Raw genomic sequence first — 17,319 nt, 5'->3', positions numbered from 1 at the left:
ACCATTACGCAATGATATTTTATTATCATTCCATGATCAAAAAGCAGGTGGTTCACATTTAGGTGTTCAAAGAACTTATGAAGCTATTAAACAAAGATATTTTTGGCCAAAAATGTATCAAAATGTGTATGATTATGTCACTAGTTGTCAAATTTGCCAAACTGTGAAAAAAGACAGTACTGCTAAAAAAGCACCTTTAAAATCATTGCCAGTTCAAGGACCTTTTGTTCGACTTCACATGGATGTTTTAGGGGGATTACCAACTTCAAAAGATAAATACAAATATATTTTGTTAGTAACAGATTCTTTCTCACATTGGTGTGAAAGTTTTCCAATGAAAATTCAAGAAGCTGAAGAAATTGCAAACATTTTATATTCGGAAATTTTCACAAGATATGGAGCTTGTCGATATTTGGTATCTGATAGACATGCAAGTAATTTAGGCAAACTTGTCAATCTTTTATGCAAAATGTTTAATGTCACACAACACTTCACTAGTTCATATCACCCGCAAAGCAATGTAGCATGTGAAATAACAAATTCCACATTAGCTCAATCTTTAAGAGCGTATTGCTCTGAACAACAGGCAAGTTGGCCGCAAATTTTACCTAGTATTATGATGGCTTTTAGAATGAGTCCATGTACTCAATCAACAGGATTTTCACCTTACTATATGATATTTGGAAGAGAAATGCCTTTACCAATAGATATAGCCTTAATTCCTGAAGAATTAATTACTCAATCTCCGGAGAAATATATAGATCAATTGATAAACAGAGTTAAAATTATTCATGATCTTGCTAAATCAAATTTGGAAGATGCTCAACTTAAAAGCAAAACATATTATGATAAAACTACTAAAATACCAAATTTTAAAGTAGGAGATCAAGTTTTACTTAAACAAGAAAAAGTACAAATAGGTAAGAAAAAGAAATTAGAACCTAAATGGACTGGACCATTTTCTATACTTGAAAATCGACATGATTTAATTTATAAGCTTCTTAATTTAAAAACTCTTAGGCCATTTAAGTCATTCATTCATGCAAACAGACTTAAAGCTTATAAAGATCCAAACGATTTCAGACCACCTCCTAATCTTTTAAAAAATAATGAAATTTTAAATGATGAACCTGGTAATATAAATCCTGAAAATGAAAATGAAGATAATCAAAGAGAAAATCAAGAAAACAACTCTCAAACTGATGTTAATAAACCAACATCAAATCAAGGTCAAAATAAAAATGATGAATGGTATGAAGCTATTAAATTATTAAAATTAAAATGGACTTCTGGAAAGAAATATTATTTAGTCCAATGGAAAGATGACTCCAACCCAACATGGGAACCACAAGAAAACGTTAGTGAAGCTTTAAAGATAGCATTTCATTCAGAAAAAGCGCGAAAAAAATTTAAAAGAAGACGTTAAAAAAATACTAAACTATTTTACAAAAGTGGCATGCATATGACATTCACAGGAATCCTCTTAACTGCCTATATCCAAATTGTCCCTTATTTAGAACACTGGAAAAATTTATCCCCAATCTTTCGATCACCAGAAATCAAATTAATTCTTTGTTTTTATATTGTAGGCATGTTGAGATTCGGATTAGTGATTTTGCCATTTTTGCTTTTTGCCTTACTTTTGCCAACGTCAAAAGCAGATGAACAAAGAATAAATTATGGAGTTATATTCAAAAATCAGCCTAATATTGACTTTGCTACAGATTATTGGACACATATTTATGAAATCCCAATGTATTTGAACTTACAACATAAGTTGGTCACTAAATGTCCAAAGGCGGCAGGTCGTCAATGTCAATCTTATAACAAAATTGTTTCACAAGTAAATTATATGAAAGAATATATGAACGCACAGGTTCAAGGCACAAAATCATTAATAGATAAATTGGTACCAAAACTAAATATGACTTTAATTGGCAAATCAAAGAGAGCGATTCTTCCATTTGTAGGAACAATAGCCTCGGGGTTATTCGGTTTAGTTACACAATCATCCATGAGAAAAATAGTTTCCCATATAAATACCTTAACATCCGAAAACAATAAGATTTCAAATGCTTTAAAACAATATGGAGGTAGTTTAGCATCTTTTGTTTCACAAACAGAGAAAAGGCTTGATAATGCAATGCAAGGAATTGAAAGAAATTATCAAGCTTTATCCTTTCTAAATACCCTTATTCAGAGAGATTATCAAAATCTAGAAGACCATTATACGGATTATTTTCAAATACTAACGGATCAAACTCAAGATACTAATACTCTTCAAAATTATATAATGGATTTAAAAACAGCTATTGTCAATTTGGTAGAAGGAAAATTATCTCCTCTTCTATTAACACCGGAAGTAATTCAACAAACTGTATTGGATATTCAAAACATTTTAAATGCTAACTACACTGGATACAAAATTTTATCTTCAAATTCACATTATTATTATAATTATGCTAATTTTATTGTTTTACAAAACAATACAAAATTGTATTTAGCTGTTCAATTTCCTTTAACAACTCATGGCAAACTATTTGAAGTATACAAGATAACATCTTTTCCTGTTCCAATTACTACTAATACTTCTCATGCAACTCAACTTTTTGATTTACCTAAGTATATGCTAATCACACATGATCGTAAATTTTTCACAACTCTTACCTTTGAACAAATGAGTATGTGCAAAGGTATAACTCCAAAGCATTGCAATTTTAATCCTTTATTTGAATCATCCAATACTACAGATTGTGCTTTTCATATTTTTAACAATGACAAACAGAAAATTAAACACTTTTGTGATTTTAAATTTTTGCCCAACTCTATTTTACCACATATTGAACAAATATCAGATGATTCAGTTCTAGTTTATCAATATGATAATTTATTCTTGAGGTGTAATGACAAAAACATAACGGTAACAGGTTGTTCCTTTTGTATTTTTAAAATTCCGTGTCACTGTATTTTAATTTCTAAAATATCACACTTTGCAACAAAATTATCAATTTGTGAAAATGGAACACAGGATTTTACAAAACTTCATCCAGTCAATTTAGCAATTTTACAACATTTCTTTGATGATTCAAAAATTGGGAATATTCTTGCTAGCACAACTTTCACTAATCCTGTTTCTATTTCCTTACCTAATTTCACGATATACAAAAATAAAATGAATCATATTTTTGCTAAAGATGAAAAATATCACCTCAATTTAAAGAAATTGGTCACAAGAGTAAAGAAACAAAATACTATATATTCCACTTTGGCTGATTCTATGGTAGATGGACAAATTGATCTAAACTTCGACAAATGGCCTACTACAAATGATATATTGTCATTGGTTGCCATTAATATTACTTCACTAAACACACTTGTTCTTATCTGGTTATTTTATAAATTCAAAATTATTGCTGCTGCAATAGCTATATATCAACCGGTACAAACATCTGCCACAACGCTCCCAAATTTTAAATTTGAACCTGCAATAACTCAAGCACCTAATACATGGATAAATGTATTAAATTCCAATATAACCTGGGATCATGCTGTTTTCACATTAGCTTTTATTTCCTTTGTAATGACTATTATTTTGTTAATTAAATCCTTCAAAAGAACAAATATGAATACTAAATTATGCTTAGAAATAACAACTGGTTTTAATTGTGTTTGTATTCCTATTTTTTCAATGCCTTTATGCCCAACATACTGGGATGTTCAATATCCAACCATTATTGATAATTTGACAGTTGTAAATTACTTAAGGCCTAAATTACACATTTCGTATCCAAATTTTACAGTTCGAAACAAAAATACTTCTCAATCCATTCAAATACCTGAAATTATCGATCTTAATATTTTTCAAGCATGCGCACTTAGGACAATACTTAAACACCCTTTTTCTGTTTATATCCTATTACTTCATCATAATATTAAATGTCCTATTGACAATGTAAATATTCTCGCGACAAATACTGATAATCCAGATCAAGCAAACAACCGTAAAAATACTGTATACAATTCTACCTTATATTAATATTTTTTTTTTTTCTTCTATTCCTTAGATTTACCAAACATGGACATGTTCAGTATGTCTCCAGAACAAGTCTGGTCCATGTTGTCCAATCATTCTGAAGATTTGGACTATTGTGATGCCGTAAATTATCTCCTGTCGTATAATTTCGACCCTTTTGTTTATGACACCCTTTATGTTAACTGTATTATAAATATTATTGAAAATGAAGTAGATATACCTTACAATAGTTTGCCCTCTTCTATGTCTTTACACATAGACTATTTCGAACAATTAAACAAATCTTATATTAGACAGATAAATAACTACTTGCGTTAAATTATAAAATCTGTCATTTTTAATATCATATTATGCGACTTTCATTTATTCTTTATTCATGTTTAGTTTATCATTATTACAAAGGATTAAGACTAATTCAGTAAAATCCCCATTAATTGTTAATTCCTAAATCGCCTACAATAAATTCAAGTGCGCGGATAAACGCGAAAACTTGTATAATACAAAAAAATGTATTAGCTCAATGCCTTTATCAAAAATAGACATATTATAAAAAAAATTCAATGTGGTATTACCCACTATATCCAAACAATGGAAAAAAATAAGTCACTTGTATTTTCATGAGAAAAAAAAATCGTTAACGAAAATCAAAAGTTAACTAGATCTTAATTTTATGACACTTACAATACAATAGTTATTGTATTTTGTCATTTAATTGATATCATTATGTACATCTGTAAATATTAAAGGCCTTTAAATCTTCAATGTATGTGTTATAATTATTGTATTTTTTTATATATTTAATAGGTATATTATGTGTGCTTTTTGTGTATTTGTGTATTTCATTGCATCATGTTTAAAAAGAAAAGAAAAAATGGAAAAAAATATTATGAAAAAAAAAAAAAAAATTATATATATCTTGTTTATTATTGTGAGTTATTTTTTTGGTATATGACTTATGTTTTTAGATTGATGGAACAATCTCCTTTTCAAAGGGAGAGCGATTATTGTAATAGAAAAATGCACTTTATTTTTGATTTCATATAGTTCAATATTTAATGCATATAAAATTTAATGTGAAAAATATTTTATAACAAAATATTGTTTAACTGTTATACTGTAAAGGCCAAATTTTCATGTCCAGTTTTTAGTTCAAATAAACTTCACGATGGTCAAACTAACTTTCTTTGGGTCAAATAACTTTCTGATAGAACAAATACTACTTAAATCTTTGTTTGAAAGTGAAGGATGAACAAACAAGTCATAAACTTCGGACAATGGTTCAAGTAGTGACATGGTCAACTTACGTCCATAAATTAACTTTGATAAACTATAGGGCACAAACTAGTACCTTAGTATCATCAATATCTTAATTAAAATTTATAATGTTATTTTATATTATTTTTTATATAGATTCTAAGTTGTGTATTGTTTTATATTAAGATTAAGAAAATATTAATGAATATATTTTGAAACATATTTTGGTAATTTCAAAAGTAGAAATTACAGAAATTAAAGAAAACTCATCTTTTACATAAATGATAATTATGTCCTAGTTCTGGACCATAACTATATTTGGTCACTCTTATTTTAATTTATTGTGGACTAACAATAACAGCTTCATGGCCTCTATGACACTTAGAAATTGGTATATAAGGAAATCAAGTCGCTAAAACATTAATAGCGTATTTCTTGATTTTCTAGGTGAGTCTCTTGGTGTTCGAATTAATTTAGATTAAAAATTATTTTTATTTTTATTTTACTTTGGAAAAATAAGACAAAGTTTATAAATAATTTATATTTTAATTTTAAAAAAAGGTTTAATTTAATGGTAATTATTATTGTTATTATATTATATTTAATTTGAATTGTGATATTTAATTATTGTTTTCAATTTATTTTTGACTATAATATTTGTACTGTGAAATTGTATTATAATTATAATGACGTTCTCTTTATTAAATTAATAGCGTATTTCTTGATTTTCTAGTTTGGTTTTCTTTCCGTTGTTGATTCCGGCCTCCTACCGTGAGCCTCCCCCTAGATTGTACCAAAAGGTATTACAATTGTTGGGTACAACGTACATATACACCATTACCAAAAATATCAACACAATATAAATATAAAAACGCAACAAACGATTTTTGATGTACAAAATCAGAATACAACATTTTTAACTTCAAAGAGATAAATCCTTAAATGATAAAATAAAAAGGAAATCATCAAGCGAAAATAGTTTCATCAAGGAATAATGCTTATTTGTTTTATACTATAAAATAATTCAACTGAGTCATCACAGTTTATATTTTGTTGATGCACAGAAGACAAAAAGCACACAATGGATAATATTTGTTTTGTATTTTCCCGCTTGAATACTATCTGTGACAGAAATTCAGTCAACAATTGCTTCAAAAAACAAACTGTAGATTTTCATGTGTAACTTGAGTCAATTTCGTCAATTTATTTCATACGAATCGCTAATAACAGATGTTTGTTCGTATGATATATTTCTTGTTGATAGTTGTATTACTAGGATCTAAGACCAAGCAACAGCCGTTATGCTATTTCTATTCAATCTCGCTTCATGTCCCGGCACTTTATTTTCATGGATCTACATGTTCTAGAAAGGGTCTGTGGAAATATCAAATGGGCAAAACGTCTGGATGAATGACGATGAACAACAGAGAATAACTCTCCATTCCTGAATAGTTAAAAAAAAAAGATTTACGTCACAGGTGTTTTTTTTTCCATCTTAGATAGTGTTTAAGCTGACGGCTTGGCACTAGCTATCAAAAACTGAGAATAGTACACACCTGTACTTTGTGTCTTTTATGTATTTATTAAGATGTCTTAATCCTTTGTATCGATCTGAAGAGTTACGCCCTTCTAAATTGATTTTTATAGTTTATTTTGATGTTGTACAGTTATATATTCAAAAGAATATGTGGTATGATTGCTAGGGAGACAAATTTCCACAAGAGACCAAATGACAACGAAAATGCAACTATATGTCACCGTACGACCTTACACAATGAGCAAAGCCCATACTGCATAGTCAGCAATAAAAGGTTAAACCACTTTTCAAGGTTATGGAAATGGTTTGACACGAGCAGACTTGTTTAACACTGCCACATTTTGCATGTGTCTGTCCCAAGTCAGGATCCTGTAGTCCATATGTTTTTGTTTGTCGATGTATATCATATTTGTATTCGTTTATTGTTTGTATAATTTTTGACTGATTGTTTTCTCATTTGAAATGATTTACATTTTTCATTTCGGGACGACTTATAGCTTTTAATGTGGAAAAGGTATTGCTCATTGTAGAAGGCCGTTTAGTTACTTATTATTGTTAATGGCGTTCTTCTATTATTCAAAATCAAAACTGCAATAACATGCACCAAAACAACGATAACATGACACCAATATAAAACACAACACCGAAAACTGACAAGACTGAGAGAGATCGCAGATGATCAGGAAGGGAAGGCAGTTTCAGCGCAACATAAGTTACAAAATTATTACTGTCTGCAGTTTATGAACTGTAACGGATAGAAATATGTGATTAAAGGTGGATCAGACGGGCAACTCTATATATCTGTATATATATATATATAAAACATTTCAACTGCTATGGAGGAGTACAATAAAAAATAGTTTAGACTAGTGCAAACGGGTTTTATTGTATTCATATTTCAGAATGTATAATTACCGATGTAGGAAAATCACAAAAACTGTAAAATAAGTTTATTAAATACATTAAAAAAAAACCAGAAAAATATGCAAGGTTGCAAATAAGATTTTGTACATTTTTTCATATTTCAGTCGATCCATCTAAGCAGTGCAAATGTGTCAAATAGAATTATATTCAGGCGAAGAACGCAATCTTAAACAGTTTTTGAAATAGTAAACTTGTGTCTTAGGATGTATAAAAAATGCAGCATCTAAACAAGCATATAAAATGTAAGTCCTAAACCAATGACAACAAGGTTGACAACAATACTTTCGGCACCTGTAAAGAAAAAAAAATAATGTTAAAACATCAGTAACATTTGAATATGTTTATCGTGAAATATAAAAACAAGAATGTGTTCATAGTACACAGATGCCCCACTCGCACTATCATTTTCTATGTTTAGTGGACCGTAAAATTGAGGTGAAACTCTAACTTGGCATTAAAATTAGAAAGATCATATCATAGAAAACATGTATAATAAGTTTGAAGTTGATTGGACTTCCACTTCATCAAAAACTACCATGACCAAAAACATTAACATGAAACGTGCACTCCGCCTCCGGGTGCGGGAATTTCTCGCTACAATGAAGACCTGTTGGTGACCCTCTGCTGTAGTTTTTTATTTGGTCGGGTTGTTGTCTCTTTGACACATTCCCCATTTCCATTCTCAATTTTACTATAATTTTCTGTGTTCAATCGACCGTGAAATTGGGATCAATATTGTAATATGGCATTAAATTTAGAAATATCATATCATAGGGATCATTTGTACTAAGCTTCAAATTTATTGGACTTTAACTTCATCAAAAACTGCCTAGATTAAAAACTTTAACCTGAAGCGGGACAGACGGACGAACGGACGAACGACCGGCATACAGACCAGAAATTATAATGCCCCTCTACTATCGTAGGTGGGGCAAACAAAGTTGAATAACGTATTGATAATTACTTGCTGAACGTAAAATCGTACTCCATCAAAAAAGCAATCACGAGAATCAAATGCTGTTAAAAAAAGTGTTCTTACTATAACTATTTTATAGATGAAAACGTTCTCTGAAAACATGATAAAAACTCCCAAGATCGACAACATGATTTTTTTTCCCTGACGAAAACGATTCAATAAAGAATATGAAATACATAGATTTAATAGTTATTAAATGGAAATTTGGTCGGATTTCGAATTGGTCGATCTTTTAAACAAGAGGCACATCAAAGGGACATTGCATTATTTAGATTAAGATTCTGTATGGGATTAATTTATCGGTCATCTTATAGTCCAAATGGCTTTTTACTTTAATTCTAACAGAATGAATAAGGATGAAAAGGTGACGTTTTAAAGAAATCGCCAAATTAGTACGCAGGAAATTTAAAAGCTTCACATCGGGTAAAATGGTAACGTTTCATTTTCAATACCTAACTGAATCAATTTTCTAATTACGTAACTATAACTCATCATAGATACCAGGACTAAATTTTGTATATACGCCAGACGCGCGTTTCGTCTACAAAAGAGTCATCTGTGACGCTCGAATAAAAAAAAGTTAAATAGGCCAAATAAAGTACGAAGTTGAAGAGCATTGAGAACCAAATTCCTAAAGGTTTTGCCAAATACAGCTAAGATAATCTATGCCTGAGGTAGAAAAGCCTTAGTATTTCAAAAATTCAAAATTTTGCAAACAGTTAATTTATAAAAATAACCATATCAATGATAATTCATGTCAGCACAAAAGTGCTGACTACTAGGCTGGTGATACCCTCGGGAAAATAAATCTCCACCAGCAGTGGCATCGACCCAGTGGTAGTAAATATAACTCATCATAGATACCAGGACTAAATTTTGTATAAACGCCAGACGCAGGTTGCACTTTGTAAATACAGCTGTTTCTCAAAACACGCCTCTTTTGGGGAGTAATTGAATATTCATAGAAAATTCATTTTGTTTACATACTGGTTCCCAGTTATGCTCTCTGTGTTCCATATCGCAGAGACAGAACTTGGGAATGTTACCAGTAAATAAACACGTGCATATTGTTTACATTGAAATCTGTGGTAACCTTTCATTCGAGGTAGGGGTAGTTAAGAAAATTAGTGTACGTTTAAACTCTGAGAAGTTCAGGGCATATAAACGTTGAAAATATGCCGCACAGCCCTATATTTTGACTTTTGAAAACCATTGTGGTGCATATGAACTTTCAATTCTAGGATAAGATTTTTTTCAAAACTTCATAGTAAAAGTTGTACAGTTTTAGCCGTAAAAGGAGTTCCTATGGGAAATTGCATTGCAGAAATGCAACCCGTACGTTTCGTCTACAAAAGACTATTCAGTGACGCTCGAATCAAAAAAAGTTAAATAAGCCAAGTAAAGTACGAAGTTGAAGAGCATTGAGAACCACAATTCCTAAAAGTTTTGCCAAATACAGCTAAGATAATCTATGCCCGAGGTAGAAAAACCTTAGTATTTCAAAAATTCAAAATTTTGTAAACTGAATTTATGGGGAAAAAATCTTATTTTACTTTACTCGATTTGCAATAAGGTAATTAACATATCATTACTGGAAACTCATTATTAATTTGTTGGGAATTTTAAAACAATCCGATTTCGCCTTAAACGTCATGGCGTATGTATTTAACGTAATGAATTTATGTTTATTGTTAACAGGTTTTTGCTGTAACATTTCCAACCTATATGTGTATTGTTATGAATTGGATTTTCAATTATTGAAATAGTTTGGAATTCTGAAGGTCTTTATGCTGGTTGAACTGTGAGTTTCTTTCAAAACAATTGTTATTATGATACTAAAATTCTTTTAACATTTCGAAATAGTTACATTAAATACGAAAGACGCTAGTTTCATCAAAATAAGACACACCACAGGGAAATCCATTAGTAGTAGCATGACAAGGCAAAAGTAGTATACGCCTATTCAAAAGTCATAAATCGAGTAATCGAATACAGATCCGGGTAACAAACTAAAACCGGAGGAAACACACCAACTATAAAAGAAAACAAACTAACTTATATAGAAATGGACTGGTAAACAATATTTCATAGGATAGTTAATACTTAATATATTTACCACAACCCAGCTGGGTGAAAGCCTTTTTGGCTGCATCAAGAAGGGTCTTAATTGAATCCACATCGCAGTTTTCTTCCATACAATCTAAATTGGTTATTCCTGCGCTGTTGTTTTATTAAACAAAACAATGTAATATCATATCAAAATTTATTTATATTTTATATATGTACATGATGTAGAACTGTTTTAAAAATTTGTGAATAAAATAAATCTAAAGTCAAAATTATTATTTCTCTAAATTTTCTGCCAATAGTTTTTTTCAATTATTCAAGGCACCCTTTCCTCGAATTTGCATTTTTATTTACAGCATGTATATGTCGATGGTGACAACAACTATCAAATAGTGATGTTTTAACAGTCAGGAATCTACTTCGTCAAAATTATCTCCCCATTACGCCAGTTAATTTCAGAATCGTAGAAATGGAAGCCATTGTAGGGATGACGCGCTGCCAATTTTGCTCTTGGAAACCGATAAATTTATCCGCATAGCACCATTACGATCCTTACATGTCAGTTGTATTATAAAAGACAAATATATCTACTTGCTAATGAGCATCAGTTAATGATCTTGTTTGCATTTATTCAACTTAAAACTATTGTCTAATCGGTTGTCAGGTGGAATTTTTAAAATTTCATAAACATTTAAAAAAATTCTGATTAAATATTTTAGTGGTTGAAGACTATATACCTTAGTTATCACACACAACAAAATTGATTTTTTTCGAAGATATGCATTTTTATCATCCAACTTGAAAGACTGTCGTCAAGAACTTTTAGTAAAAAAATAGCTATTCGAACACCTACTATGTTTTTATGATTCATTAGATAGGTATTTCACTTGACCCATATATTTCATCTTTTAATATTGTGATTTTTTTATGGTATAACGTCAACCTGTAGCTTTAATATATAAAAATATTAGAATCTAAAGCGAGATGATGTATCAAATATTCTTGCTTTGTATGTTTTCAAGACTAAATATTCAACTCAAACACACCCTGACATAAAAAGGTGTACTCGATTTTCTCTTTTCGGTACAATTGGTACCCATTTTTTAGAATTTTTTCTTGATTGACATAATGGAAGGGCAGAAACGAAAATTACTGAACTAATAAATTAATATGTTCTCCGTCCGTGGTAATTTTTTCAAAAAAATCGGAGGTTATGCATTTTCTACATCCAACTTGATAGATACCCATGTCGTTGACTTGATATCTAATTGTTCTGCTTAACTATGTAATAGATAAATTGAAACCTTATGCAAATGGTGTTTTTAAAATAGAACACTTCGTAATTGAGAAGAAAATTGTCATTTTATTTGTTTCAATTAACTTTTAAATTTTTTGTTACTATAGTAAACATTACAGTAAGCATTTATCGCCTTCTCTAACAAAGAGCTTCGATTCTTTTGTTCTGTTCCTGGTTTCCGCCTGTTAAGTGTGCAAATGACAAAAGAAGATAAATGTAAAGCCAAATCTAACCTGCATAGTTTGTCTATGTCTCCCCCTGCATCTGATCTTGCCTTTTTAGCTGCTGTGCTGCAGTCACTACATTTATCTGCTTCAGTTCCTGAATAAATATTTATAAAAAGTGTTTTGATAGTTTTTGTAAAGAGGAACCAACGAGAAACAAAAAAAAATAATATTCTTACTCTGGAGATTTATATTTCGCATATCACAATATAATAATCATGAAACGACACAGAAAACCGCAATGATAACATCTTACATATTCAAGTGTATTGCTAGATAAGCTGATATCGTGTATCTTGTATCTTGCGAGTCTGGTTGTTAACGTGAAAAAAATATTTATTTGTAACAAGTAAACATAAATAGCAATCATGGCTCACACATTTAATGTAATTCTATTTTCAAAATGACGAAAACAGTTTTGAATTCAAGAAATTGATGGGGAAACGTTTAAGATACAGGTCTCTAATAGAAACAGAAATAAACCAAATATCTACTAATTTTTACTATTTTTTTTTTTATAATAATCATGATAAATCAACAAGCAGTAAACTAGTGTTAACATGTTATAATATATAGAAAAGAGGGGCGAAAGGTACCATAGGGACAGTAAAACTCATAGATCGAAAATAAACTGACAACGACATGGCTAAAAATAAAATGACCAACAGAAAAATAATAGTAAACTTGACACAACATAGTGAAGGTTATTATTTCAATACAAATATGCTAATTGGGCAATTTTTAAAATACTATTTCATTTACTTTAAAATACTTCAGAGACGCCATGCAAAGTAATGTCAAATGTAAATACACCCAAATCAGTGGGCGAATTATAGCACTTCAAAATACACTAATGAATCGTCTAAGGAATAGAACCCTTTCTGATTTAAAATTTTCATGTGTAATTTATTCATAGCAGAAAACATTTGTCCTGTGAATACTTCTTTAAGAGTTCGTGCTCACTGTTTATTTTTTACTTTGATTTGCAATTATCAAATTAGTTATCTTGGTTATGTATAACGCGTTCATCTCACAATTGATAAACATATTACATTAATGGTTAGTATTGTTATTTGATTTAGTAGCTTTTGATTAATATTAATTATTGTAAGCCTATCCTTACATAACTTTGGTAAATGCAAGGAATTAATTTCAACTACGTATGTATAAACCCCTCTAAATATATCGTTACCCACATTGTCTTAGCAACACCCATTATTAAACAAGTTTACATATGAAAAAGGTTTGATTTATTTTTATTTGAAATCAATGTATTTCATTTCAACCCTTTAATCCATTTGTTTTGAACAATTAAATATGTTTAAACTTACTAATGATTGTCTATGATAGGACAACATAATTTTTTTGTAAATACATACAAATCTTAAAAAAATGAATTAACTCTTGAAAAATGCCGAAGTTTGAATTAAAAACAAATTTATCTTGACTTAGGATAAATAATAATTTACCGCCAGAAAACGAATTTTATCATCAACATATAAAATTTCTAATGAGATATCACATTTTAAAAGAAAGATATCTCTTACCTTGCATGATGATACTGATATACACAAGACAAATACTGAGACAAATGACAGACAGGGTGTTCATTCTCGTGGTTTAAACTAAAAACATTTATAAAATGAAATATAAAAAGATGAAAAAACCAAATCCTAAAGACTGCACACAATTCAATCAAATATAATAACTACAACAATTATCGATAAAAATCGAATTATTTATAATACAACAACTCATTGATAAGTCTAAATCGAAAAAGGATACACAAAATTTATTGCAAAACAAAGATCGGTATTCTAAAATAGACGAAAGGTTAAAAATTATAAACGCCTATTTTGCATAAGAAAAAGCATATATAAACATAAACAGATCTATTACTTTTATGACTTTCCTTTTAACAACCAATTAGTTAAAAAATAAAGAAAAACAAAAGACGACTATGATCAAGAACTAGCATGAATTATTTGCGTTTGTTAATTAAAAAATGTTCCATGCACAAGTAAACAATTTTGTTTTAGAAAAAAAACAGAGACCCGCACATAGCCACTTTACTTTCGAATATTTAATAAAATAGTACCTGTTTTATATAACTAAAAACTGATGTTGTTGATTACTTCAAAGCCCTCTGAAGTCACAAACTTATTTTTTCGATCTATATATACGTGGCCACTTGTACATTTTACAAATAAACTCCACCCACCTTATACATGTGTCCAATCAAGTTTCAAGTGGTGTTCCAAACTAAGTGTACAGTGTAACAATACAATAATGTATCATTGGTTAATCTATATAAATAATACAAAACAAAAGAGAGAAAGATATCAAGGGGTAATAATGATCTAAAAGTATAACATATTAAAGAAAATATGAATGGTTAATTGACTCTGTATGATTTTTCACAAAGTAAGCTGAATTCCTACCCTAAACTTGATATTTAAAACGTCTAATGCCTTTTTTGTTAACGAAACATAAGGTGACGAGTTCTTTCAGACGAGCTTTAAGTTTAGTATGTGGAATAGAATAAAATCAAAGGTTTTAATGTTTGCACAATGTTTTAATGATTGAGATTGTAAATTCACCAATAACTCTTTTGAATTTTTCAGTATCCACATCTGATTAACACCATTTCTTGAATATGCCGTTTCGAAATATTTCTGAAATCCTTCTTTGACTGCAGTGAGTATGGCAGTAAAAACTTTAGAAAGGGGTTTAGTGGAACCCTTGGAAGAACCTACAATTGCAAATTTAACTCAACCGTGTAGATTTATAAACCGAATACATCTGACATTAAATAGATTTGAAACATACATGTTTTGTAATAATTGCTCTTCATTTGTTTTAGAATTGAAGATTATTTAAAGCATTGCCAAGAATAAAGAAAACCCGAGAGAAAAACGATTACAAGTACTGTATATAAAACTGAAGATACAATAGCAAATCAAGACAAACCCAAATCGGGGATAGCAATCTTTTATTTATAAACTGAAGTTCTAATCAGCCATATTAATTCTAAGTTCTAAAAAGCATCAAAACAATTAAATTACTAATGGATTAATAATTTTGAAAGTTCAAACTGAACTATGTGTATTTTGACAGAATATACATAACATTCATATTCTTCCAATTGTAGAAATTTCGTTTGAAGTATTATCTATCTGTTGTCTCGAAATGCGGATTGTTTAGAAAATGATCTCATGACAACATGAAATGAAACTTGATGAACAATTGAAGCAAGAGCATATTATTGATGAGTTTTATTTTATTCACAGAAGTAAGTGGGGGAACCCTTGCATGGACGATAAAACATTGAAAAAGAAAGATTTATGCTAAAATACATTTCTCACATTTTGTTTCTTTCGAAAGATTTTAAGGTAGATAGGGTGTCTTCCTCCATCTTGGATTTTGAAATACTAGAAAACAAGGTCTAGATCTTTGATGAAATGTTAAAATTTTTATAGTAGTAGGTAATTCATGTGTAAGAATTTTCATTATAATATAGAAAATGCCATGTTTGATCATATTTATGATTGTATTTTACAAAAATAAGAATTCATTTGTTTGATTCATTTTTTTCCAACTTTGTCAAATAAGGGGAGGCAACTCAAATGCAAGGGCAGATAATTCAGATAGTGTTACTTTTACAATAGAATGTGTTAGGAATTTACCCATTTTTACATGTAGCAAGAAAACGAGTCCGGTGACGCCATTTTTTCTTTTTCTTATCTGAAAGCATAATATGGAAGCTATCGTCTCATATTTTATCTCAAAATTCTATGGTGTGGTTTGCGTTTTATGGCGGAAAAAAGGGTTTTCCATGCATAATCTATACAAAATCTTGACAATTTTGAACAACCTGTAGCGTGAAAATAAGTCCGGTGACCCATTCTTTTTATTAATGTTTTTATACAAGCAGGATATGAACTACATTTTGGCAAATTCTTAAAAGATTCTATGGATTATAATTTAGACACCCCATCTACCTTAACATCCTAACTCATTTAGCATATACTTGAGAAAATGCTGACAAACGCATTATTTTATCCCTCTTTTATAACACTTGACAAATATCCAAGTGTCCTTTTTTATGATTTCACGATCAAAATCTCTGACATCTTCTCAAAATAGTAATGTTTTGTCAGTTTCCTTATTTTCATCCTTGTTATATTCAGACTGAAGTTTACACGTTTAGTTTCCTTGATCCAGAACAGCATGATGAAATCAAAGTTTTTTTTTTTTTTATAATTTTTTTTTTCTTCATGAATTTACAAGTATCAACATATATTTATCTTGTGGCACAATAAGCAAGCAAGTGAAATAAATAAGCATTATAAGCATTCTCTGAACTAACACTTAGAAATCTATGGATTAAGTATAGTAATAACAGTATACAAATAATTTCAAATGCTCATATACATACATGTTTATATTTAATTAATAACCTTAGCCCAGGGGTTCCAGTACAAGTTGTGTTCTTCCACAATCAAGTATTTTGAAGAAATATGTTTCTCTAAAATCAAGTTTTCTTTTATGTAATTTTGAAGGCCTTTTATATTAGGTTTTTTATCTTGCATCTTACATCTGTAAATAAAGTACTTCGTCAGTAAAATAACTTTATTTTAAAAAAAATTCAGTTTATAATTTTCATAAAGGCCAAAAATGACAATTTTCAAATTATGTGGAATTTCGATAAGAACCTTATCGAAAATCCACGAATTTAGATTGTGCCAAATGTCGGCTACAATATGACAACCCCAAAGTAAATATTCTATAGTTTCAGGCTCTTCCTTGCAAAATGTACACAAATTACAATTAACAAGCTTCATTTTAAAAAGTAAAGCATTTGTCCCTAAAATATAATGAATAATTCTATATTGAAACCAACATAACCTAGTGTTTTTTGAAACCTTGGTAACACACAAGTGTATTTTTTTCCAATTTTCTACAACTTTGTTAAGAAAACCTTCCCATTTTTTTTCTGCTACAAAA

General features: G+C 29.6%; 1 protein-coding gene across 1 annotated transcript; it reads right to left on the bottom strand.

Annotated features, from left to right (window-relative positions):
• Positions 1-7,684: 7,684 nt before the first annotated feature.
• LOC139529733 (uncharacterized) lies at positions 7,685-14,464 on the bottom strand. The gene is made up of 5 exons (XM_071325604.1): positions 14,411-14,464; positions 13,860-13,937; positions 12,322-12,409; positions 10,841-10,944; positions 7,685-8,039 (listed from the first exon to the last, which is right to left on the bottom strand). Exons 2-5 carry the CDS (start codon positions 13,921-13,923, stop codon positions 7,972-7,974), a joined length of 324 nt encoding a protein of 107 aa, XP_071181705.1. The 5' UTR covers positions 13,924-13,937; positions 14,411-14,464; the 3' UTR covers positions 7,685-7,971.
• Between the last annotated feature and the right edge of the window lie 2,855 nt (positions 14,465-17,319).

This window comes from Mytilus edulis, chromosome 7 (genome assembly GCF_963676685.1).
Source record: "Mytilus edulis chromosome 7, xbMytEdul2.2, whole genome shotgun sequence".
NCBI lineage: Eukaryota > Metazoa > Mollusca > Bivalvia > Mytilida > Mytilidae > Mytilus > Mytilus edulis.
The sequence above is the reverse complement of the archived record's forward strand: the minus strand, read 5'-3'. Positions and strand labels throughout refer to the sequence as shown.

Coding starts and splice junctions, on each gene's coding strand:
- LOC139529733 (XM_071325604.1), bottom strand. CDS start 13,923: ATGAACACCCTGTCTGTCATTTGTCTCAGTATTTGTCTTGTGTATATC. Junction 12,410..13,859: donor TATCAGTATCATCATGCAAG/GTAAGAGATATC, acceptor ATATTTATTCAG/GAACTGAAGCAGATAAATGT. Junction 10,945..12,321: donor GACATAGACAAACTATGCAG/GTTAGATTTGGC, acceptor ATAAAACAACAG/CGCAGGAATAACCAATTTAG.